The sequence below is a fragment of the Callithrix jacchus genome, chromosome 20 (genome assembly GCF_049354715.1).
Source record: "Callithrix jacchus isolate 240 chromosome 20, calJac240_pri, whole genome shotgun sequence".
Lineage (NCBI taxonomy): Eukaryota > Metazoa > Chordata > Mammalia > Primates > Cebidae > Callithrix > Callithrix jacchus.
Window position 1 is genome coordinate 35,330,932 of NC_133521.1, and position 26,890 is coordinate 35,357,821.

The 26,890-nt window shown below is 44.1% G+C and overlaps 1 protein-coding gene across 1 annotated transcript in view; it reads left to right on the forward strand.

The window, feature by feature from the left end:
- Positions 1–26,890, forward strand: part of VAT1L (vesicle amine transport 1 like) — a 172,470-nt gene that overhangs the window by 45,857 nt on the left and 99,723 nt on the right. Inside the window, exon 4 of the mRNA XM_002761186.6 lies at positions 21,050–21,192. Coding sequence (XP_002761232.4) covers positions 21,050–21,192 — 143 coding nt within the window. The remainder of the gene's footprint in view (positions 1–21,049; positions 21,193–26,890) is intronic.

Genomic DNA, 26,890 nt, shown 5'->3' on the forward strand with positions numbered 1-26,890 from the left:
CCCTGCTATTTGATGATTGTGAGAGCTGGGGCACATTCCTTCACGTCTCGAAGTCTCAGCTTCCTCTTTTGTAAAAACTCATTTAATCCATAGAGTCTAGAAAGTTGTGCATACTTAGCTATTTTTTTTTTTTTTTTTTTTTTTTTGAGACGGAGTTTCACTCTTGTTACCCAGGCTGGAGTGCAATGGTGTGATCTTGGCTCACCGCAATCTCCGCCTCCTGGGTTCAGGCAATTCTCCTGCCTCAGCCTCCCGAGCAGCTGGGATTACAGGCACGCACCACCGTGCCCAGCTAATTTTTTGTAATTTTAGTTGAGATGGGGTTTCACCATGTTGGCCAGGATGGTCTCCATCTTTTGACCTCGTGATTCACCCGCCTCAGCCTCCCGAAGTGCTGGGGTTACATGCATGAGCTACCATGCCCGGCCTGTTTTGTTGTTGAGATGGAGTTTCACTCATGTGGCCCAGGCTGGAGTGCAATGGTGTGATCTCAGCTCACCACAACCTCCACCTCCTGGGTTCAAGTGATTCTCCTGCCTCAGTCTCCCGAATAGCTAGGGTTACAGGCATGCACCACCATGCCTGGCTAATTTTGTATTTTTAGTAGAGAGAGGGTTTCTCCATGTTGGTCAGGCTGGTCTCGAACTCCCGAACACAGGTGATCTGCCTGCTTCAGCCTCCCTAAATGCTGGGATTACAGGCATAAGCTACCATGCCCGGCCAATAATAGAGCTTTATTCATAACTCCTTGAATGGATAAATTGATGGATGAATGAATTCCAAGATAATACCAACCAGCGATTTTTCAAATTTTACCATGTAAATTTATATGCGTAATATATATGTAAAATTAAGCAAGGAAATGTATTTTTCCATGTTTCGTGTTTGACAGGCATGCTGCTCAGTGCTTTGTATTCATGATTTTATTATTTTATTTCTGCTCACAACTCTGAGATATAGACTATTCTCATCAACTCGTTTTCAGATTTAAAAACTCAGAACTTACTGAAATAAAGCCAGTTGCCCTAAGTCACATAATTGGCAAAGATGGAGGTAGAATTCACACTCAAAGGGGTCCTTCTCAAAGCCTGTGTTTCAAGCCACAAAGATAGGTCAGGAAATGAGGAAGGAGACAGCAGGTATGGATTTACCCATCTGCTCATTGCTTCTTCCCGCTCAACTATTTTGGGAGCATCAAAGTGACCTTGCTACAGGATGTCTTTTTTAATGGTATATAGGGTCATGTTGGCCTCTGAGAAGCCAGCTGGGCAGTGGGAAGGCAGGGGTGAAGCTCCTGGGGCTGGCAGAGTGGTGAGGATGCATCAAGACGCCCCAGCTTAAAGAGGTGGGTCCGTTACGCGCAGATCTCCAGAGCCCCAACAGAAGGTTGACCCTGGGAGACAGTGCTGGATTTAGCAAATACAAATTTTATCTGGCAAACCATACTTCCCAGGAACCCCTGAGTTCTCCTACAGAAAGTTCTAAACCTTCCAGGGAATTAATTACACCAGTGAGGCGGAAAGCCCAGATTTGAGTTGATTAGGAGACACATCCAGTCAGGAATGCGTTAAGAACGGCAAATATTTTAAGCCTCAAGAGCAGCAGCTAAAAGGAGCCCTGTTCTCTAGAGCTCATCCCATGATGTGAAAAAGCCTGTGTGTTCAGTGCCAGACGTGGACCCCCTTTCACAGGGCCGAACAGAGGCCAGTCCACTCCGTATTCCTGACATAAACTGCTCCCTGATATAAACTGATGTCACATTTGCATACAACTGTGCTCACTCAGGGTACCTCCCCAGCCACATGACCCTGCAGCATGCAGAGACATTTAAACCCAGAGGCCTGGGCTTGTGGGGGAGGACCAGAAGGAAGACCAACCTGCCTCTGCCTTCCTCTGCCAGAGAGAGCAGGAGACAGGTGGTGGACCTTATTGGGTCACCCCACAGATCTTTATTGAGCACGTGCTATGTGCCAGGTGGCATGCTAGGTATCTGGAATGCAATGGCAAACAACAATGGCAAACAACTGTCATCAAGGACCATCTATAAGGAATAGAGGCACATAGCCATACAGCAAACAAATACACACACACACACGCACACACACACACACACACATTATACAGATAGTACGTGTGTATAAATAAGATATTGCCAGCCGTTATATCATGGGTTTTGTATCTGTGGATTCAGCCAACCAGAGGTCAAAAATGCTTTTAGAAAATGGATAGTTGCATCTGTACTAAACATGTACAGACTTTTTCCTTGTCATTACTCCCTAAACAATATAGTATAACTGCTCATATACATAACATTGACATTGTACTAAGTATTATAAGTAATTTAGAGATGATTTAAAGTATACAGGAAGATGTGCATAGGTAATATTGTAAATATTACACCAGTTTATTTACTTTTTATTTTTTCTGAGACAGAGTCTTGCTCTGTCGTCCAGGCTGGAGTGCAGTGGCACGATCTCGGCTCCCTGCATCCTCTACCTCTCCGGTTCAAACGATTCTCCCGCCTCGGCCTCTTGAGTAGCTGGGACTGCAGACGCCCACCACCACACCTGGCTACTTTTTGTATTTTTAGTAGAAACGAGATTTCACCATGTTTGTTAGGCTGGTCTCAAACTCCTGACCTCAGGTGATCCAGCCGCCTCAGTCTCCCAAAGTGCTTGGATTATAGGCATGAGTCACCGTACCTGGGCTACCAGTTTATAACAGAGACTTGAACATCTATAGATTTTGGTATCTGCAGAGGGCTTCTGGAACCAATCGCACGAGGATACCAGGGATGGCTATATATATACACAAACATATACACATATGTACACATGTGATAAATGTGTATGTGTATGAAAGTATCAAGATGCTATCACAGAGAATACGTATACAGGAATAGAGACTATTAGGCAGAGACCTACTGTACATTAAATCATCAAGGAGGGAGAGGGCAAGTATGGGTCTGCCTCTACCCATCTGCTCCTTGCCTCTGCCCACTCAACTATTTTGGGAGCATCAAAGTGACCTTGCTACGGGCTGTCTTTTTCAATGGTATATATGGTCATGTTGGCCTCTGAGACGCCAGCTGGGCAATAGGAGGGCAGGGGTGAAGCTCATGGGCCGGGCAGGGTGGTAAGGATGCATCACATTTAAGCAGAGACAAGGAGGCAGTTATGTGAAAAGCAGGAAGAGAGAACTCTTCTAGGCTTTGGGAAATTGCAAACATCTCAGGCAGGACTTGCCATCGAGATTAAGCCGTTAGAAGAGGATTTTCTGCCTAGTCACAGAGCTTGCTTGCTGAGATCTAGCCTGCTGGCCCCTGGGCTGCGTAGCAGATACAGCCATATACCCATCTCCGAGGTGGGCGCTGACAGTCCCCGTTCACACAGGCAGATGCCTGCAGCACTGCCTGAGTTTGTTTCCTGGTTTGCAGGTTGCAGGAGCATCCCTCAGCAGGTACGGGATAAGAGTGGGGGGATACACTCCTGAGCTTGCTCCCCCTCCATGGGAGGGTTAGGAGGTATGTTCTTTATCACCTCTCAGAGGGAACCCACTAGAACAGAGCTTTGCTGTTCATGGGGTAAGCCACTTAGGCTTTCCTCCCTTCCCTGCCTCACCACCGTCCTGACCCCTTCATCTTACTTCCTGAGACCCATCCCAACTAAACTACATGCACCCATATTTTTACCCTAGGGTCCACTTTTGAGGAAATTCAAACCCTCTGGACAAGTCTTTCATGATCATCCAAGATGAACACAAACACCTCTCTTCATAATTCCCTTCCCCAGTCGTTTTCTCTCCAGCCAGGCCTGTCCGCTCATCCTCTCCATGTAATTCTGCACTGTCCAACCTTCCGAAAACCTGAGAGTCATACTAGCTCCCCTTGTTCCTCTGCCTGGCAACTTTCTAGTCATCATTTAAATGTCACTTCCTCTTGCAAGCCCCTCCTGCTCTCCTGCCTCTATGCCCTCTACATAGTCTTTCTAATATTACCCTCACTAGATTCAACTATCTATGCTTCCATCCATCCATCCATTTATCCCTCCGTCCGTCTGTCCATCCATCCATCCATCCAGCAGCTACATATTAACTGCCTCTATATGCCAGACACTAATATGTACAGTTATCCCGGGTCTTCCTGTGCTAGAGGGGTCTTCTTGAAATCAGAGTGGGCCTCAGCATCTCTGTGCTTCCACCACATAGCACAGGCTCTGGAATGGAGTGGGTGTTTGGCAAGTGTTGGCTCAAATTAAATGGATGAACTTTACCTATCCTATGTAATGATAATGAGGTTCTTAATTACACAGGGGAGGATACATTGGTATGTAGAATAAATGAGTACATTATCATCGAAATGTGAGCTACATGTAGACACGATTTTATGACTTAAAACAACTTGTAAGTCATTAAACCAGTAACTGTGTTTAATTTCCCAACGCCGAAGCAGAGACAGCCCCCAGCAGCTTCCACTTGATCCCTCTGTGAACCACAATGACAGAAATTCTTGCTTTGCTGCCCCAAATCTTTTCTTTAGAATCTTACTGGTCCCTTTGACCTCACAATTCCATACTGGTAGGGCTGCCATATGCTAATAAAATACAGGATGCAACCCTCAGTACTGGCAATACCTTCTAAAGAGACAACCAGAGAGTTAATAAGCCAGCCGGTCTCTACACAAACACTAAGCATCAGCAGTTCCTCCGACAACATCCTACACACAAAGTATACAGCCATAGATAAGATGGACTTAGACTCTGTGTTCTGAAACTTACAAAAATCTTTATGCAAAAATGTTCACTGCAATACAGTTTATAATAGCATAACACTGGCTGGGCACGGTGGCTCAAGCCTTTAATCCCAGCACTTTGGGAGGCCAAGGCGGGTGGATCACGAGATCAAGAGATCGAGACCATCCTGGTAAACATGGTGAAACCCCGTCTCTACTAAAAATACAAAAAATTAGCTGGGCATGGTGGCGCGTGCCTGTAATCCCAGCTACTCAGGAGGCTGAGGCAGGAGAATTGCCTGAACCCAGGAGGCGGAGGTTGCGGTGAGCCGAGATTGCGCCATTGCACTCCAGCCTGGGTAACAAGAGCGAAACTCCGCCTCAAAAAAAAAAAAAAACCAAACAAACAAACAAACAAAAAAATAGTATAACACCATAATTTCTTCTAAGATAGTTGGTTAAAAGGAATTATAGCATATCTTATACAATATTCCACAGCCATTCAAAATGGTGGTGACATTCAAAATTTGTCATGACCTATAATAATGCTCACAATGTGAGCTTAGAAAGAAAAAGATAATCAGGGCACATAGTGGTGTACTCAGTGTGATTCCAATTCTGTGTGTAAGAAAATATGGATAATACCTATTAGAAAATGACTGTAATGGAATAAGCCCAATTATTTTGAATGTTGATCTCTGAGTTATGGTGTTATAGTTGACATTTTTGTAGTTGTCTGTGTTTTCCAAATTTCATTCTTTACAATAGCATACACATGTTGCTTTCATAATAATACTTTTTAAAAAGAGCTTAGTAGAGGTCAGAGTGGGTCCTTCTGCAAAATGCAGCCTTTCCTTCTCTGATGTTTAGGTGTATCAAGAGAACCGATTAGTACGTGTTCAGAACTTTTGCTGCTCTTGGAGAAGTCACGGCTTTCAGTCATGCCAAGAGCTTTTTAGGAATGAGAAGGCAGGAAAACAACAACAACAACAACAGACTCTTAAACTGTGACTGATGTGCCTTTACTTCTTCTGTTGATTGTGACCTGCAACCACTCAATAGTGAACAAAAGCAGTGGGTGTATGGGAGGAGGAAGCAAGACAGAAAACAAACCAGTCACCTCTCCCTCCGTCTCCCTGCGCTTCTGATGCATACACCTGTGGTGGCCCTCATCCTGCGCTAGCTGTGCACTTCAAAGCTTTGGCAAAGTGGACCACTATATTTAAACCCATGTGTACACTTCATTTTTGGTAAAACTGAGTGCGCATGTCCTACCTGTCCATCGGAGCGTGGACATGATAGAGCTCAAAGAAGCAGTGCAACGTGCAATACCACTTGCTTTGAATAAAAGGAAAAAGCTAAATTGAGGCTGTTGACTGAGGAAGATCACCCTTTTCCTGGACCATGTAAGAAATTCATCTTGTTCACATGCATCAAAAGAGCCAGGTCGGACCACTAAGAAGTTCTAAAGTCAAGGGGAATACTAAGCGTCAATGACAGTAAGTGTCATTGTAGAGACTGGCAGATGTTGCTATGCTGTGGTTGTGAATGGCAAGGTAATCTTGCCTACATTTTAAGTGTTATTTGAATTTTTTTTTTTTTGAGATAAAGTTTCGCTTTTGTTGCCCAGGCTGGAGTGCAATGGTACGATCTCAGCTCACTGCAACCTCTGCCTCCCAGGTTCAAGTGATGTTCCTGCCTCAGCCTCCCGAGTAGCTGACAGGCATGCACCACCATACCCAGCCAATTTTGTATTCTTAGTAGAGAGGGAGTTTCTCCATGTTGGTCAAGCTGGTCTTGAACTCCTGACCTCAGGTGATCTGGCCGCCTTGGCCTCCCAAAGTGCTGGGATTACAGGCATGAGCCACTGTGCCCTGACATTATTTGAATTTTTCTTTTTTTGAGAGGGAGTCTTGCTCTGTCGCTCAGGCTGCCAGGCAGTGGCGCGATTTCAGCTCACTGCAACCTCCGCCTCTCAGGTTCAAGTGTTTCTCCTGGCTTAGCCTCCCAAGTAGCTTGGATTACAGGCACCCACCATCATGCCCAGCTAATTTTTTGTATTTATTTATTTTTTTTGAGATGGAGTTTCACTTTTGTCACCCAGGCTGGAGTGTGCAATCTCGGCTCACCGCAACCTCTGCCTCCTGGGTTCAGGCAATTCTCCTGCCTCAGCCTCCTGAGTAGCTGGGATTACAGGCACGCGCAACCATGCCCAGCTAATTTTTGTATTTTTAGTAGAGACGGGGTCCATGTTGACCAGGATGATCTCGATCTCTTGACCTTGTGATACACCCGCCTTGGCCTCCCAAAGTGCTGGGATTACAGGTGCAAGCCACCGCGCCTGGCCCCATTATTTGGATCTTTTATCACTCAAGTGTGCTACCCAAAACTGTATTATCCAAAAGTAGGCTGTGAATAAAGAAATATCAAGAACAGCTGATGTCCAGGTGGAAGGAGATGGTTCTGCTGTGCCATTTTTAAGAGGGTTATCACTTGGCAGGCCACTGTCTTTTGGATGTAGTGGCATTTGCCCAAGAGAAGAGTTGAAGAGATTAAACATGCTCAGAGTGGGAAACAGAAGATCTATGATGCAGGAGCCATTGGAAATATCAACAGGGTAATAAGAAGGGAGATGAGACATACAAGCCTACAGTTTTGTGTGCCCTGCCTCCTAAGAGCAAAATTTACAGGAAGGCTATGGATAACATATTATAAATAAGACCTTCTAACAATTAGGGGTGCCTCAAAATAGAACGTGCTGACTAGAGAAGCAGTTAGTGCTCCATTTCCACCTCATTAGTTTTCATCCTGGAAATATTGCAGGAGGAAGCTGAGTCAGGAAGCTCCTGCTGCGCCAGGTAGGAGGTTGGAGTGGATGACTCCAAGGACATTTTGGGTCCTAAGAGTCTCCAGAGCTGTGTATTCAATGCTCCTCCTGTTGCCTCCATCTTGGACCTCCATGTGGGACCATGCCTGGTCCATGATCTTGTTGGAGAGACAGGTAAGGAGCTGAAGTGCTTACCATTAATATTGGCTGGTACCAGGCAGGGTGTTAAGTCCTTACTAGAGTCATCTCCTTCACTCCTTTTTGTGGTTGTTGTTAGTTTCCACAACAATAATGTTCTGTATTTTCTTTTTTTTAATTTTTTTTATTATACTTGTTCTGGGGTACACGTGCAGAACGTGCATGTTTGTTACATAGGTATACACATGCCATGGTGGTTTGCTGCATCCATCACCTTATCATCTACATTAGGTATTTCTCCTTTTTTTTTGAGACAGAATCTCCCTCTGTCACAGGCTAGAGTGCAGTGGCATAATCTCGGCTCACTGCGACCTCTGACTCCCTGGTTCAAACGATTCTCCTACCTCAGCCTCCCGAGTAGCTGGGATTATAGGCATGCACCACACCCAGGTAATTTTTGTATTTTTAGTAAAGAAGGGATTTCACCATGTTGGCCAGGATGGTCTTGATCTCCTGACCTTGTGATCCACTCACCTCAGCCTCCCAAAGTGCTGGGATTACAGGTGTGAGCCACTGTGCCCAGCCCAGGTATTTCTCCTAGTGATATCCCTCCCCTAGACCCCCATCCCCAACCGGCCCTGGTGTGTGATGTTCCCCTCCTTGTGTCCACGTATTATATTGTTCAACACCCACTTATGAGTGAGAACATGCAGTGTTTGGTTTTCTGTTCTTGTGTCAGTTTGCTGAGAATGATGGTTTTGTGGAGAAATAGGAACGCTTTTACACTGTTGGTGGGAGTGTAAATTAGTTCAACCATTGTGGAAGACAGTGTGGCGATTCCTCAAGGATCTAGAACTAGAAATACCATTTGACCCAGCAATCCCATTACTGGGTATATACCCAAAGGATGATAAATCATTCTATTATAAAGACACACGCATACGTATGTTTATTGCAGCATTGTTCACAATAGCAAAGACTTGGAACCAACCCAAATGCCCATCAATGATAGACTGGATAAAGAATATGTGGCACATAGACAATATGGAATACTACGCAGCCATAACAATCGTTACGATCATGTCCTTCACTCCTTATCCCCACCTTTAGGGGGCACCATCACTGTGCACAAAGGCAAAAACAAAAGTTGTGAATGCTTACGTGATTTGCTCAATGTCAGCTGTCTGGTAAATGTAATTGTGGGTACTTCTGCAGGTGCTCTGCCTCTAGAATATGCCACCTAGTGTTTCTAGAACCTACCCAGCATAGTGTGTGGCAAAAAGTAGGTGCACAGTCCATGGCACTTAGGTACATGGCACATAAATGTCCACTGAATAAGAAACAAGTATTCAAAATTTGTGAGACAGAGAGGATACCATGAAAGAAACAGGGTGTTGCATTACTAAGAATGTCGAAGGAGGGGAAACTGTAAAGAGATCATCATTTGTTCATCCATTAATTCATTCATCTCCACGTTTTTATGAACAAATTCTATGTGCCTGGCTGCATACCAGGGGCTCTAGATAAGAGGTGACTGAAGACAGCATTGGTCCTGGTGATGCCGCTCTTTGAGCAAGGGAGATGGCTTGGTAAACAATATTAAGAGTGAAATACGTTTGCTACATTCACAAAGAAAGCCAGTTAACTTTGAAAGTTTGCCATTGATAGGTAACAACAGGACAAAGAGCTTTGAAAAGGATCTTGTCCTACAAAGAAAGCAGGTGGGAGAATGGGAAGGTAGCAAAGGTGAACTGAATAGAACTAAACATCTCAGTAGGAATTTCTATCTGGTGATCTGGCCACTGCGTGTCAGTTCCCTACAGGACTGGTAGTTAAAATGTACTCTGATCCAGAAGCCTCCGATGTCACCTTCCAGCTGTGATGGGTCCTGTCCCGCCCGGATCAGAACCTCAGCCACAGGATTTGAAGTCACAGAAAGAGTCCTGATGTCTGATCTCTGAGGACTGGTAGGAACGAAGCAATGATTTCAGTGTGTGAGTCATTCATGTTCAGGGCAGGTGCTTTGAACCGGAATTGTTGATCACATCAGAAGGTGCTGAAACCAAGGTCAGGCTCCTGCCTGTTGAGAGGCCTTGTTAATTAGGTGCCTTCGGCAAACACGGCAAACATGGATGCCCGAGCCAGGCAGGAAGGCACACTGCTGAGCTGTGAAAACGATCATCGCAAGTAAGCGCATTTACTCTCTGGCAGGCACTGTTGCATGCTTATTTACAAATCCTGTGTTTAGGGAACAGGCATTGTAGGAGATGGGTAAAGACAGGAGTAGGGGACTTGAGCTTACATTTCCTAAGCCGCCACTTTGTGTTTGATTCTGTGCAAGGCTCTATGCACATTTGTCTATTGCACACTCATCATGATAACCTGACGAGGTAGGTAATATCGTCCCAACTTTATAGCTAAGGCTGTCAATTCAGAATAACAAGCTCAGGTTCCCTAAGTACTTAGCAGCAGATCCAAGATCAGAATCCAAGTCCCACTGATGCTGCCCCTTTGCCCTTCCCTCCTGGCCACCCTAATATTTTCCTTGACTTAATCTTAGGATGACTCTATGACCCAGTTTGCCTAAGACACAGTTTGTGACTGTTGATTAAGGTGAATTAACAATGGCATCTCTTTTCATTCTCAAAAAGAGTCCCAGTTTAGGTAATAAATTATATGGTCACCCTACACAATAGTAGCTAGAGTCGTTTGGGTTTTTGTTGTTGTTATTGTTGTTTTTGGTTGAAAGAGATGCATTCATCAAAATCACAACTTCAAACTATGGGTACAAATCATAATTTGGCTGGAAATGAGAATCCGGCATCCTACTATGCAAATATAATCATCCAGGAAATTTATCCAAATGCACTACATGAAAGGCAGCCAGCCTGGAAGTGACTCTAATACTCCTACACTCCTTGATTTTGAGCCCTGTGAAGGGGACTTTGCCATCTGGTGGACTGGACTGCTCCATGGTTGCTGGAGTCCAACTCTGAAGCAACGTGTCAGTCTGTGGGCTATGGGTTGTCCTGTGGCCAGGCATGGGGTCCCTCACTTGAAGAATATTTGTAATGACAGACACAAGCCTTGCTATGGTCTCTGCAAGGGTTGATTAGCAGAGTTACCATGGGCAGTTGGGCAGGCTGTACACTGCACAAAAATACCAAACCATGAGGCAAGCAAGAGATCTCTACACACTCGTTGCTAAGGCTCACAACTTTGCCTGGAAAGAGATATGAGCCTGTCTTTCTAATTCACACAAAACGGTGGTAGGGTAGAGCTGGGTCGGCCATAGTTACAGATTAAACCTTTCCAACCCTGCCCTGCCACTGACAATCAGAAATACCAGAGGGCCTGGAAAAACAAAAGCTATTTAACCTGGAATTAGTAGACTGAAGATCATAACACAGAATGGCACAGTCTTTAGGGTAGGAAGAGCAGAGCTCCAGGCATGGTGGCTCATGCCTGTAATCCCAGTGCTTTGGGAAGCCGAGGTGAAGGGATTGCTTGAGGCCAGGAGCTCAAGATCAGCCTGAACAACAGAGTGAGACCATGTCTCTACAAAAAAAATGTATATTTTTAAAATTTCCCAGACATGGCGGCAAGTGTCTGTAGTCACAGCTATTTGAGAGGCTGAGGTGGAAGGACTGCTGGAGCAGGAGTTTGAGGTTGCTGTGAGATATGATCATGCCACTGCACATCAGGCTGGCAACAGAGTGAAAACCTGAATTAAAGAGAGAGAGAGCGCAAGGCCCTAAAGTCTACCGAGCATCTGAGCACGTCCACTGTGCCTGGCAGTCCATTGAACCTCCTTCCATTACAGATTACCCGGTCTCAGGTATGTCTTTATTAGCAGCATGAGAACAGACTAATACAGGGAGCTTACAGCCTAATGGGAGATACAAAAGAAATTTTTAAAGAAGAGAGAGACAGAGGAGAGAAGGGAGGAGAAGAAAGGGAGGAGGGGGAGGGCAAAAAAAAAAAAAAAAAAAAAAACAAGAGAAGAGAAGCAAACAGGAGAGGAGAATTAGGTACAGAGTAAAGGATGGTTGGGTCACAATGTGAGTGAGTCTGGAGCAAAACAGAAAGAGATTAACTCTTCTGGGGAGACTCTGGGAAGGCTTTCTGGAAAAAGTGGTCTTGGAGGACAAAGGGGAAGAAACCAGATTATTAGCACCTGCTCTGGGCCATCCCTGGGTGAACACATCACATGTGTTACCTACACTGACCCACACCTGGCCTTGTGGAGTAGCCATTATCATCCTTGATCTAAAGAGGAGGAATCTGAGGCTCAGCTAAGGCTCCACTTGCCCAAGATCACCCAGGTAATGAGAGTCCAGGACTGATCTGGCGTGAGAGCCAGGAGCTTTACCTCGCTAGGCAGCTTCTGCATCATTGCATTTTCTGTTTCATTGCCTTGGAGGTCAGAAACAAAGCACAAAGAACTTGGGCTTAGCGATAAGGAGGCTTGCACTGAAACCTCACCACTTCCAGTTGCTAGTGCTTAGACTTTCTGAGCCTCTGTTTCCAATGATTCTGGCAAGATGACCCTGAGTGAGTTCCCTTGCTCTTTCTGAGCCTTCCTTCCTGATGACAATATGATGTTGGGTGAATAGAATGAGATGTGTGTAAAGTGCCCAACACCATGCTTGACAAAGAGTAACTTACCATGGAGAGGTGGTTGGTTCCCTTTCCTTCTCTCCTTTTAGCCTACAAACCCACAACTGTCCTGTAGCATAGGGCAGTGGTTAAGATTCTGGAAGCTGGAGCCAGACTACTTGGATTCAGATCTTCTCCCTGCTATTGCTGTGTGACTTTAGGCTGTTACCTAACTTCTCTGTGAAGATGAACTAGTACCTACCTCATAAAGATTGTGATGAGGGTCGAATGAGCTATGATTTATAGAGCATGTTGAGCCCTGTCTGGCACACAGTAAGCTCTGTGCGGCTGGAGTTTAATGAATCAACCTATACGCTTCACCATTTTGTCTCACTTGCTACTTAATCCAGTACCTCAGCAATGAGCTCAGGGCAGTCTAAGTAGAGGAAAAGGTTTAAATTGTCATCTTTGCAGTCAGTTGCTGGAGCAAAGCTGTGATAGGCTAGGAAAACCCCGTGCACCATGGCCGACCATGAAGAGCCTCACATCCTGCTAATGGGGAGGCGGGCTGATTTTCTCTTCCTGCTTCTGTTAGTCACAGAAGACTGTGTTGGTCACGCCCTGATCTACAGGATCCCACACAGTGAATCCATGGACTGTGGGTCAGCCTCAACTAGGAAAAGAGGAAGCGGATTGTTCCAGTGCCATAATTGAGCAAATTAGAAGAAGGATGACTTCCGAGCAGTGGATCTCAGCGCTGTCAGCACAGTATAATTCTCTAGGGAACGTGTCATTATATACGAATAGTCAGGCCCCATCCAGGTTTTAAATTTATATATATATATATCTGATTATCAGATATTCTGAGCATCATAGGGCCCATCTCATCTAAATTACAGGGAACGTGCCAATAAGGATGATTGACATCAGTGGTTCTCAGCTTGAGCTGCATCAGAATCCCCTAGAGGGCCTGTTTAAACTCAGGCTGCAGGGCCCCACCCTGGGAGTTTCTGATTCCATAGGTCTGGGTTGGAGCCTGGGAATCTGCATTACAGCAAGTCCCCAGGTGATGTTGAGGCCGGTGGCTCTGGCACCACACACTAAGAAGCACGGATCCACACAATAAATAAAAGAGAAAAAAATAAGACACCAACCACCAAGCTCTGTCTACTTCTTTTGGGGATTAGAAAACATTGTCCATACTTATATTTTGAGCAATTGAAGAATGCCTGTCCCACTCTTTTCAATTTTTCTTCCCCCTGTGTTATCTGAGCTGTGCACCCCTGTAACTTCTTGCCATTGAAATTCTCAGTACCTGTGTGTCACAGCGCATGTCACGCGTAGGTCAACAGCTTTGCAGTGACAAACAAAGAAAAAAGAAAAAGCATTGTAGGTGAGAACCTAGAATAGTCTTTGCTGCCTTTGGTGGCAGGTCACGTGTATCAGCCCACACAGTGGGATTTGAATTTCCTCTTAGAACAGTTGAGTCACTGAATTACTGAGCAGACAAAGGACAGCATGATCTGAGAAAAGCGTCTCTGACCCTGTGTCTAAACCTCAGTGTGGGAGTTTGTATTGTCGTAAGAAAAACGTAAGTATTGCTCATGCGCCCAATGACCCGATGTTGTGATAATTTTCAGTGATTTTTGCTCATCTAAGTACCTCTGTGTCGATGAAGATGCAAAAATGCCAGCTTTTTGGATGAAGGAAGTCGTACGTCGCCATCTCCTCCAGCCCTTCTCTCCAAACATTCATAAGCTCCTTCTGCTAATCCGCTGCCATTCTCTGACCACATTCATGGTCTGTGGCTTTCATGAGCTGTTTAGCAGTGACTTTTAGAAGAGATGCACACAATTCTGTTTCTAAGATGATCTTGAAAATGGTCAAGTTAGTAATAGAAAGTTCCATCTTCATCAAACTTGGGATAGTGACTCAACTTTCATACTTTTTGGGAGATTTCTCCAAATAGACTGTTTTTGGCCCAGGTACATAACTAGTCAATGTGATCGGGAAATCTTAGAACTGAAGAGACCATAGAATCATTAAGTCCAAGTTCCCACTTTAAAAATGTGAAACCAAGGCACAGAAAAGTGAGCTTGTCCCTAGTCACACAACCCATTTGAGAAACTTGACCACAGATGAGCCCTTTCCTTTTCCTTATCTATCTCCCCCTGACACGCCAGCACACTCCACAATGCATGCCCCTCATTGTCTGCATATGTGCGAAAACATGGTCCGCCAACGTGGTCTATTGCTAGTGGTTCCATGGAATTGGTATTCTTATTCTCATGGATTAGGTGTATAATTGTACTTTTAATGATTTATTTATTTCATCAGTAACTGTCATCTTCATTACAATGCAAGTTCCAAGACAGGGACCATATATAGGAATAACTTGTTTATATTTCCGGCACCTCTGATAATGTTTGATGCGGTAGAGACACTCATTAAATAGCACTGTAGTGATGGAATGAAGGACTCAATGAAGTAACACAGAGAGGCTGAGATTCAAAGGACATAAGGAATAAACTGGGAGAAAAGACAGGAAAGAGGAAGAACTGAGTGTTTTTCCCTGTGGTCATGGTAGAGTTCTGGAATATGTGGAGAAACAAGGCTCGAGGAGTAGACAGTATTTACATTATAGAGATTTTCCTAAGCCATCTATTCTCTGTCCCTACTTACTAGAGTTTCTGATGCTAAGTCCTGAATCTCGGTGCACTGGTAGGATTATCTATCCTAAATTCCCACTTAGTGGGTGAACAGAATTTGAACTGGGCTCCATCCCAATCCCAAAAACTGCTACTTATTTAGTACTTAATATGTACCAGGCAGTGTAGTAAGCCTTTAAAGAGATGGATTCACTTCTCTAATCATTCACCTACTTGCTTTAAACTGCCAGTCTGTCAGTCAGGGTCATATTTCAGGGACCCTGTTACCACAATCAGCTCCCTTGTTACCACAGTCCCTGGATTTCCTGCTGCTTCTGCTCTACTTAAGGAGACTCTAGCAGTTCTGCAATAAGGATTGAGTTGATTAACATCTGTTTGAAAATCTCTTTGCCCATATGAACCTGAGACAAAGCCATCCAAAAAGTAATTGATGGCAAAGACCCGTGGTTCTCTCTAAGATGGCAACTCGAGTGCTTAGCTGCACAGACAAGATTAATGGCAGAGTGGCCTTAGTCAGGGATACCTGGATTTGACTCCCATCTTTATCATTTACAAGCCAGGTAACCTTGGCCAACTTTCTTTTTCTCTCTGAATCTCCATGTTTAGGTATGAAAAGAAGACAAAAATATTACACGAAAGGTGGTTTAAGGATTTAATGAAGCACTTTAGTACAGTATCTGCCCCATGGTGGGACAAAAGCAGCTGCAGCGGCTATTAATGCTGTATTCTTAGCCACAGGGAAGAGAAGGGCAGGTGTGGTGCAGAATTCTCACGGTCAAAAGAAGGAAAAAAAGTCCATTAAAAATAAGTGCATGCAAATCGTCATTTACTGCAGTGACTGGGGGAAGGGATTGTCATGTTCATTTTACGTTCTGGGTCCGGAGGTAAATTGCAAAGTCCTTTTTATTGAAAGTTCATTCTGTCTTCCACAAATGTTTATTGAGTCCCTGCTATTTGCTAGGCATGTAGGAGAAAAAATTATAAATGAGCTGCTGATCCTGCACTCCCCAATACTGATTTTCTATAAATGTGAGGGAAGACACTTTTCTGCTTAAATACAGAATACTGAGCATTATTTATTTTAACACTTACTGAAGATGTTATAAGGGTCTCTCATTGCCTAAGACAGGTGATGGAGAATGGAAAGGCTGCAAATAGATATGTGATGAATTTGTTTACCATCCATTAAGATTTATATTATGGCATAAATCATTATATATTATACATATGACTTATACAGCATATTAATTTTAATTGTTATTCATAATTCTATTTCTATATTACTTATTAAATAGTAGTATGTATTATGTATGTATATATAAAATTAATTATACATATACACATCATGGCTATATATATATTAATTGTACATTATTCTAATTATAAGTATTATAAATTTATTATCTATTACATATAGTACCCACATATTATATGTTATATAATAATATAAATAGATAAGTGATCTGGATTACCTATATTATCTCTCTCTCTCTTTTTTTTTTTACTCTGTGCATATTTTTCTTTAAAATAGAAATAGTGAAGTTCTGCTTGGGTTGGAACCTGCATAGGTTAAATCTATACTTTATTATAGATTAATTAAATCTATACTTTATTCCAACTGTACAATACTGAAGGACATGAAGTCTACAAAATGATTGGGAAGGGCTGCCCCATATGCTCAACTCCTCCAGTTCTCGTGCATCTGTCCACAAATTTTACAGACATTTACTATGTGCCAGGCTCTGCACTGGGCACAGGAGCAGAGAATCGGTGGAGACACAGTCCCTGCCCTCAGAGCTCACAGATGGGGCAGGCAGAAGCCACAGAGGCTGTAGTGGCCACGCTTCGGGAGGGAGGAACCACAAGTCAACAGGGGCACAAAGGAGGGCAACTGACTCCACCTGGGATGCTGGAAAGGGTTCCTGGGGATGGAGATGTCTAAGCGGGAATGGCTCCAATTGGAAGAAGAAAGAGGAATGGTGGGCATAATGGGAAGGAGGAAAGCATGTGGGGAAACTGGCATTGATGCTAAAATAGCACAGTCAAGCAGGATCTGATGGTAGGAGAGTGGATATGCTGCTACTGTGAATATAATAAGACCAAGAAAAATAGGAAGAGTGGACTTAGGAGTAGTGATAGCTAGTATGTATTGAGCATTTATTGTTCTAGGCATTTTGATGCATTCTATCATGTAATCCCACAGTAAACCTAGACCCTGTAGAGTATCACTATCTATATGTTTTAGACGAGTGAACAGAGGTGCCAATACATTGCTCATCTGGTAAGTGTGGCAGCCAGGAGAGAAGCAGATCCAGCTGTTACTCTAGTGGTGCTGGAGCAGACACCTAGCCTCTGTAAACCTCAGCTTCTTCCTCAGAAAATAAGGTGAGGCTGGGCACAGTGGCTCACACCTATAATCCTAGTGCTTTGGGAAGCCAAGACAGGTGGATCACTTGAGGCCAGAAATTCTAGTCCAGCCTGGGTAATGGAGTGAGATCCCATTTTTACAAAAAAAGTGTTTAAAAAAACTATTTGGGTGCGGTGGCATGCACCTGTAGTCCCAGCTACTGGGGAGTCTGAGGCAGGAGGATCACTTGAGCCCAGGAGTTCAAGGCTGCAATGAGCAATCATTGAGCCACTACACTCCAACCTGGGTGATGAGTGAGACCCTGTCTCTAATAAGAAACAAAAATAAGATAAAAGGTCACTTTGAGAGTGCCAGGGTTGAGAGCAGCATAATGCCATGCCCGTGGCAAATGCTAACCAGTAGTGGCTGAAGTTCCATGTGTGTTAAGGGGTAGAGATTGGAAAAGTGGAGGAAATAAGTGAATGAGGCAGACTGGGTGAGATAACAGGGGCCAGCCTTGTGTGACCAACTAGGTGGTGTGCATTCTATTCTGAAAGCTGTGATGGACATTGGGAATTCCAAAATAAAGTGACATACTCAGTGTTTGAGAAACATCCCTCTGATCACAGAAGACCTTCAGGGAACACCCAGGTCAGGTGGAGGAGTGTTGTCATTGTTCAGGGCGAAAAATGTGATGACCCAGACTAAGAAGCGATAGTCATAAGAGCTGTTGAGGAGACAGAGATAACACACTTGCTGAATAATGGGACGTAGGGGTACGGGAGGAAGACGAGGCCAGGACGCCATCCAGATTCCTGGCTTCAGTGCCAGGGAATGGTGCCGTCCATCCACTGAAGCAGGAAACACAGTAAGAAGAATCTTATGGGTTGAATTGCATCCTACCTCCACCACTCCAGATTCATCTGTTGGAGCCCTAATCCCCAGCACCTCAGAATGTCGCTTTATTTGAACATAGGGTCTTTACAAAGGCAATCAAGTTAAACTGAGGTCATTAGAGTGGGTTCTCATCCAATAGGGCTGGTGTCCTTATGAGAAGATGAAAGTCAGACACAGAACATCATAGAGGGAAGATGGTGTGGAGAGACGCAAGGAGAAGACGCACATCTACGAGCCGAGGAGAAAGGCCTGGAATAGATCTTTCGCTCACAGCCCTCGGAAGGGACCAACCCTGCCAATACCTTGATTTTAGACTTTGAAACTCTGGAACTGCGAGAAAAGAAACTTCTGATGTTTAAGCCACTGGGTCTGTGGGACTTTGTTACAGCAGCCCTAGGAAACTGACTCAGGGAGTAACTCATTCAGAGATGGCCACAAGTTAGGTTTTGGATCAGCTGAGTGTGACGTGTTGCTTTTGGGACAGCCAGGTGGGGACAAGTGCCAAAATGATAGAGATGCAAGTCCAGGACTTGGTGGGTAGCTTGGGACTGGAGATTAACACACACCAATCATTTTGGACACTCAGGCACCCATTGCACAGTGCAAGCAGTACAGAATAGAAAGTTGAAAAGTAGTTGAATGAAGAAATGTCATATTTGCCTAAGGACAGAGGACAGAAAGGACTATAGGGATACTGGAACGAATTCTAATTTTCCATCCCAGTACTAAGAAGGTTAGCTCAAGCCCTGTCCATATGGAGCTGTAACTATGACATATCTGAAGCCAGCAAATTTTAGAGAATTTCTGCATTGGTTGCTGATATTTACACTCACTAGAAAAGAGAGTCCTCTCTTTGTTTTATAAAACATGGGAGGCAGGAGAATTAAACAAATGTCAAAGCTATTCTTAGGACAGAGAACTATAGCCTGTCCAGAGTCTCAGGTTCACACCCATATTCTGAAATGTTGACCTCCAAGGGAGTGTGCCAGCAACACGTCTATTTTAGGTAGGAACTTTAGAGCCTGCTTAGCTTAAAATGTCAAAATAAATAGACAGCATAACACAATAGAAAATGGAAATAACTGGAAACCAGGAGACCTTACTTTGAATCCCAGATTTGCCTCTGAAAAAGTGGGTAACCTTAACCTTTCTGAATGTCTTCTCCTTCAACTCTTGAGCAGTTATGGGGAGGGGGTAATTAGATGATCTTCCAGCCCTGACATTCTATGATTCTCTCAATGTTGCCTTTAATTGCAACTGGTGATAAGATAACATTTCCATAAATTGACCTGCCAACCTAATTTAGTCCGCCAGCATGAAGACATGAACATAAGATGATAGGCAGAAATTAACATCACAGATGACTCTGGCAGAATATTTTCCCTCCTTAAAATGGCAGATGGAACACCAGAAAGAGACAACACTTGGTTTTAGAATGTATCGTCATTACCAGAAAATTAGGTTTTACTGGAAAATGTCTGAATACACATGACCATGATATTTTGTCCAATGACTTCAATTTTGACCATATTGAAAAAGGATATGGTAAAATGAACCTACTCCTAACTGCATTTGTGATTTCCCCTGGACCATTTAATATTTAAAGCTTGCGTTGACCTTTTCTTTATATGACAGGACAGCTCAGCAATGGATATCATAAGGCCCTAAAGGGAAAAGGTGATTAGGATGCGTTGAGTCTCTAAGTCACATTCTGTGCCAGGTCCTTGACCTGTGTTACATAATACCTTATTTAACACCTCTCTATAGAAGATGCTGTCAGCCACACCCTATCTTTAACATGCTGAAGGTTGCTAAGTGGGAGCACGCTTGACCAGAGCAGCCAGACAGGCACAAGAATTACCATTGCAGGAGCAGCCCTCAGGTATCAGCTGGAAATGTGCTGGATAAATACTCCAGCTTCCTTAACCATGGTCGGGATAACTCAGAGGCATATTCTGCACTTGCTTACAGGATTCCTTAGGGGAATTGAGCTCCAGTTATGCATGGTAGATATGGCGTTGATAACACATCTTTTATACTCTCTTAATGCCATGTTATTTCCTGAGATCACTGTCCAGACAAAATAGCTACATTCGAATCCTTATCTCAGGTTTGGCTTCTGGGGGACCTAAACTAAGAGATCTGCCAGAGCCCTGTGGAGTAGGTGGCATCACTGCCATGGGCAGCTCAGTGTGGTTAGATAACAGTTGTTAAGTCTTGGTGCTTGCATTCGTCTGATTGACACCGTCTTTCCACTATGCCAGTGATTCTCAACCACAGGAGATTTTGTCCTTCCATCCAGGGGACATTTTGCAATATCTGGACACATCTGTGGTTGTCACAACTGGGAAGATGCACTGGCATGTAGTAGGTAGAGGTCAGGCGTGCTAAACATCTACAATGCATAGTATGTTCTCCTGCAACAAAGACTGATCCAACCTTAAAAATGCTGGCCAGTCACGATGGTTCACGCTTGTAATCCTAGCACTTTGGGAGGCCGAGTTGGGTAGATTGCCTGAGATCAGGAGTTTGAGAACAGCCTGAGCCACATGGCGAAACCCCATCTCTACTAAAAATATAAAAAAGTAGCTGGGCATGGCGGCATGCACGTGTAGTCCCAGCTACTCTGGAGGCTGAGGTAAGAGAATCGCTAGAACCCGGGAGGCAGAGGTTGCAGTGAGCCAAGATCTCACCATTGCACTCCAGCCTGGGCAACAGAGCGAGACTCCATCTCAAAAACAATGGCAATAGTGCCAATGGAGATATGCTGCTCTACACCCAGCAAGACTGGCTGTGATATGGTGGCTCCTATGTGTGACGTATCTATTGTCTTTTCGTTCCAGGGCCAAGCTGTGGCTCAGCTGTGTTCCACTGTCCCCAATGTGACTGTTTTCGGAACAGCCTCTACTTTCAAGCATGAAGCAATCAAAGACTCTGTGACCCATCTCTTTGACAGAAATGCAGACTATGTGCAAGAAGTTAAAAGGTAAGATGTTTGCTTTTGAAAAGCAGCAGGCTGGCCCTTGCTCTGCTCTCACAGAGCAGTAGCAGTTATTTAAAGGAGGGATCATCATCATCATAATACATAGCAAAAGTATATTGGGGGCTTAGTAGTACTAGCTTTGTGCCAAATACTTCACATGTATTAGTTCATTTAATCCTCTTAGCAACTTCGCCATTATCACCAAAGGACAAATCGGCTAAGTAACTTGCAAAGCTAATTATTTAAAGCTATTAAAGTTAGGCTAGCTCCTATTCGACCATCTTAACACCTAGAAGTTTGTTTCTCATTCATTCACATGACAGCTTAAGGTGGATATTTGGTGGATGATCTTCTGTAAGAACATTCAGAGACTCAAGCTCTTTTCATCTTATGGTTCCACTATTGTCTTGGGTCTTAAGGTCCTTTGCTTCTAGCCAGCAAATGGGGAGAGAGCTCCAAATGGTCATGAATCGGAGGTTTTATGAGCCAGTCCCAGAAAGAACACACTCTGCTCATATTCTAGCACTACTGCTAAGGTCATGGGCTACCCCTTACTGAAAGCAAACTGAGAAACCTTGCCAGTGCATGCACCCAGAGGCACCTGGCACTGGCAGTAAAGGGTGGAGCCTGGAGTCAAGCCAGGCATTTCACATTTGGAGCCCATGATTTTCCTGTACAGACAGCACCTCTCCGAAGAGTGAAGCATGAGCCAAAATTACCCATAAGAAGAAAGGGGCAAGGAGGGGGCTGCTCTGGGAAGGGAAAGCCAGGTGCGTGCATACTGAGGAATGGAAGTGCCTCTGAGGCTGGGAGAAATACAAGGCTTACTGGGGTGCAAGTCCAGGGATGTCTTGTTATCTCATCTGATTATAGATATTGGCAAAGGGACACCTGGGGGAAAAGGGAAGGAGGAGCATGAGGTGAGGCTGGGCAAGGAGACAAGGGTCAGATGCACATAAAGACCGCATACACCAATCTAGGAAATGTGGGCTGGACTCCAACCTGGGTGAGACCAAGAGCCACTGCAGGACCAAAGTGGTGCTATGATTGATTTCAGTTTTGAACAGTCACTGGTGGTGTGGAGAGGATGGACGGGAGGAGGGAGGCTGGGGCTGCAAGATCATTTGCTGGCTGTTGCCGTCACCTGGGAGCATGATGGTTTATAACCTGTGATTCTGAAGTTATTGATCATGGCCGTGTGTGTCAATATATGGAATCAGATGGAAACCCAGCTGTCACCATGGTTTCAGATGATTTGTGTGTCTCACTCTGGCTATTGCTCTGGGCTCCACACTTGTTCTCAGGGTCCATGCCACTCACGGCTCCTGAGAGGATTCAGATTTGGGTCAGAGCCATTGTTTTGGCATTCTCATTTTACAACACAAAATTGTTATGTACAAAAGTATTAGGTTGTCCAGATAGTATCACAATAAAGAAATAAGGCTGGGCACAGTGGCTTATGCCTGTAATCTCAGCACTTTGGAAGGCTAAGGAGGGCGTATCACTTGAGCCCAGGAGTTTGAGACCAGCCTGGCCAACATGGTGATGCCCTGTCTCTACCCACATCCCCCCCAAAATACAAAACTTAGCTGAGCATGGTATTGCATGCCTATAATCTCAGCTACTCAGGAGGCTGAGGTGAGTGGATTGCTTGAGTCTGGGAGGCAGACGTTAGAATGAGCTGAGATCATGCCACTGCACTCCAGCATGGATGACAGCAAGAGCCTTTCTCAAAAAGGAAACAATTTTCTTCAAATCACGGATGAAGGTGGGAAAACTGAAGGACAAGTGGATGGGAGAGCTGGTTACTTGAGATGACAGTTCTAGAACTGATTTGGTGAAACTTGGGAAGTTTCTTTAAAAAGAGGGGGTTCTGATGGTCCAAGTTTTCAGATTTGTTTTTAAAGTTTGAATGCAGGGCATTGCATATAATTTAAGGTTGTCCCCATAGTTCAATCAGGATGTGAAAGGAAAGCTTAAAGCTAGATGTTCAAAGCTGACCCTCTTTCTCAGATGTCTACAGGCTGCAGGCTAATTTTGAAGACATCCAGTTGCCCAGTTCCATAGCCCTCGGTAGGTCTTCCTATCTTTAACTCGAGGCTCTTAAGCTGTGGTCTGTAAAATGAGCTATCATTGTCCCTTCAGTAACTTTTTCTTTGACTCCCTTATGTAGTATTTTTGCAAGCATTCTTTCACGTATTCAAATACGTGATTGCTTAATACATCTGTGCTTTGTGTCTGTGACGGCCTGGAGACTGTACCAGGGCAAGAGATCCAGCAGTGCCACCTTGAGTGTCACTGTCCTCATGAATCATAGAGTCTTAACAGGGGAGAGAGGGGACAAAAATAAAAACTATAAAGAGAAGTAACTGATTCACATTTTTGACATATGCTCTGGTACCGAAATGCAACGTGCTAGTGAATACTTACTGATGGAGAAATCAGAAACCTTGTCAATCACAGAGTGGCATTTTGGCTGAGAGTTGAGGGGTGAGAAGCTGGTCAAAGGAAGGGTATTTCTAACTATCCGGGGATGCCATGGGCTAGGATCCTGGGTCAGGAAAAGTTTGAACTTAAGAACCTGAAAGGAGGCCAGTCCAGCTGGCAGAATGTAGGAGGTGGGAAGAGAAGGGAGATGGTATCTCTTCTGAAACAGTAATAGCCCATAACCAGGGAACTCCTGCCTGCCCCATTTCCTCAGCATCCGCCCCATCCTCTCAGCTTCCCACTGCCCCTACATCTACTCTCTTAGCCCCTGAATCACCGATTTCTCCTGATGTCAGAGGAGCAAAAGGCATTTGAGACCCCCCTCACCCTCACCTTCCTACAAATGTGACTTTCCGCAGTTCATTGTTGTTGTTTTCTTTTGAGACAGAGTTTTACTCGTCACCCAGGCTGGCATGCAGTGGTGCGATCTCGGCTCACTGCAATCTTTGCCTACCCGGTTCAAGCGATTCTTCTGCCTCAGCCTCCCAAGCAGCTGGGATTACAAGCAACTGCCACCATACCCAGCTAATTTTTGTATTTTTGGTAAAGACAAAGTTTCAACATGTTGGCCAGGCTAGTCTCGAACTCCTGACCTCAGATGATCCACCTGCCTCGACCTCCCAAACTACTGGGATTACAGGCATGGATCACCACACCCAGCCTCATTGTGTTTTTCAGTAGAGACCTTGGGATTACACTCAAAATGCCCAGCAAGTTAGAAATATGTTGACATGAACCCCCATCCCAGCAGACCTACCCTCAGGAAATAAGAAGAGCAAAGCTGTAGGTACGAGGCTGCCTGCTGCAGAGCCAAGCCCTGCCTCTGCTTCATTCTAAGCGCTCAGCACATATTGAAAGAATGAATTATAGCATTGTCTGCAATAGTGAAAATTCAGAACGAGCCTCCACAATCAACAGAAGGGAAACAGTTCAGTAGATTATGCTACACCCACATACTTGAGTATTGTGCAGGCCCTTAAAAAATGATAATTATCAAGATGGCCACAAAATGAAAAAAATGCCCATGGTAGCACAATGAGTGAAAAAAGCAGAATGCCAAATTCCTTCTACTCCGTGATCACAGCTTTGTACAAATTCTCCATGCACATAGACATAAAATGAAAGGAAAGGCAAAAAATACAACCACTAACATGGAATAGGAGTGGAATGCAGAGTGGTTTCTCTTTATTTTTTGATCACAGATATTGTTAAACTGTTATGCATACAATGAACCAGAAAAAAATAAAAAGATAAAATTTTCTTGAGTTGAAAACTCTTTTATAAGCCAGTCAATCGGGAAGCCTCCTTTGAACACATTCTCAGCCTTGAGGCAGGTATTGTAAAAGGAATAGAAAAAATACATATTTATAATACAGACCTAACCTTTACATTAGTTTCTTTCTCTCTCTGTATGAGGAGAGAGATGATTATGAGTGAAACCAAGCCAAAGCATTAGAAACCTTGAGTTGTGTGAACCTGACTGCAAGGGCTTTAGAAATAAGGGAAAGAGAAAGATCAGAGAGAGCACGTCAAGATGGACAGCCCCTCAGGTGCACTTGAAGGGTGCGATCGATTTCAGTAGGTGGAGGGAAGTGCGAGAGAATCCACACAAGGGAATCTTGGACAGAACAGGGCAGATAATAACAGCCACGCTTTGTTGATCTCCTACTGCCCTGCTACGAGTTCAGTTAGACCATTTTTTGTGCACTGAGACAATCCTACAAGGTGAGCATTCCTCATTTTACAGATAAGGAGACTGAGAGGTAGGAGCAGATTTGGCCTCGGAGGTGTTCGATTCTATGAGCTTTCTATTCTGCAAAACTTCTCTTGGTTTACAAGAGGACTCAAGGAGACTTTCAGACGTGAAGGGTATGTTCATTACGTGGACGGTGGTGAGGGTTTCACAGGTGTGAACATATTTCATCTCTCACCAAATTGTAACACTTTCAATATGTACAGTTTATTGTATGTCAATTATATCTCAATAAAGCTATAAAAAAAAACCTGCCTTAAAAAAAAAATCAAACAACATTTTAAAACTTCATTGGGTGGGAAATGGGTACACAATATTGTTTCAGACCTTTTGTTCATTCATTCATTCATTCATATAGAGATGCTTCATCACTTACAGTGGAGTTATATCTCCGTAAACCCATCAGAAGTTTAAAATATCATGAGTCAAAAATGTATGTAAGGCCAGGCAGGGTGGCTCACACCTACAAATCCAGAACTTTGGGGAGGCTGAGGTGGGAGGATTACTTGAAGTCAGGAGTTAAAGATCAGCCTGGCCAATATGGTAAAACCCCGTCTTTACTAAAAATACAAAAATTAGCTGGGCGTGGTGGTACACACCTGTAATCCCAGCTACTCGGGTGGCTGAGGCAGGAGGATTGCTTGAACCCAGGAGGTGGAGGCTCCAGTGAGCTGACATTATAGCACTGCACTCAAGCCTGGGTGGAAGAGCGAGACTGTCTCAAAACAACAACAAGAAGAACAACAAAAAACCCACAAAACACAACATTTTTAAATTTCATTGGGTGGGAAATGGGTATAAAAATTATTTCAGACCTTTTGTTTTTTTCATTTATTCATGTACAGATGCCTCTCAACTTACAATGGCGTTACATCCTTGTAAACTCATAAGTTTAAAATATCGCGAGTCAAAAATGTATTTAATACACCTTACCTACCGAATATCATGGCTTAGCTTAGCCTACCCTAAATTTACCTTAGACTACAGTTGGGCAAAACAATCTAACACAAAGCCTATTTTACAATAAAATATTGAAAATTTCAACACTTTTAAGAGTTGAAAACCTCGCGTTGTGTGCAGTCAGGTACATACAACTCAGGGTTTTTCATGCTTACTAAATGCTGTACTGAGACTGAGAAACTGAACAGTTGTATGGGTACATCACACAGATGAAACATTATTAAGTGAGACCTTTGTACACGGAGGACCATCTATAGTATTGATGTCTGCAAACAGACTATGAAGATACAATGGTTAGCAGAGCAAGTACATCCCCATGCAAGACAATGGGGTTGGCAGCTGATAGGGAAGGGCAGAGAACTGCGGGGGCACAGGGGAGCAATGCCTAAATGGAAGCCTGAAGAACACGTAAGAGCTCTCTTTTAGGTCTTACACATTTTCTGAAGTGAATACTGTCCTCGTTTTTCAAAGGGAGGGAAGGCAAGCCTGGTTAAGTAAATG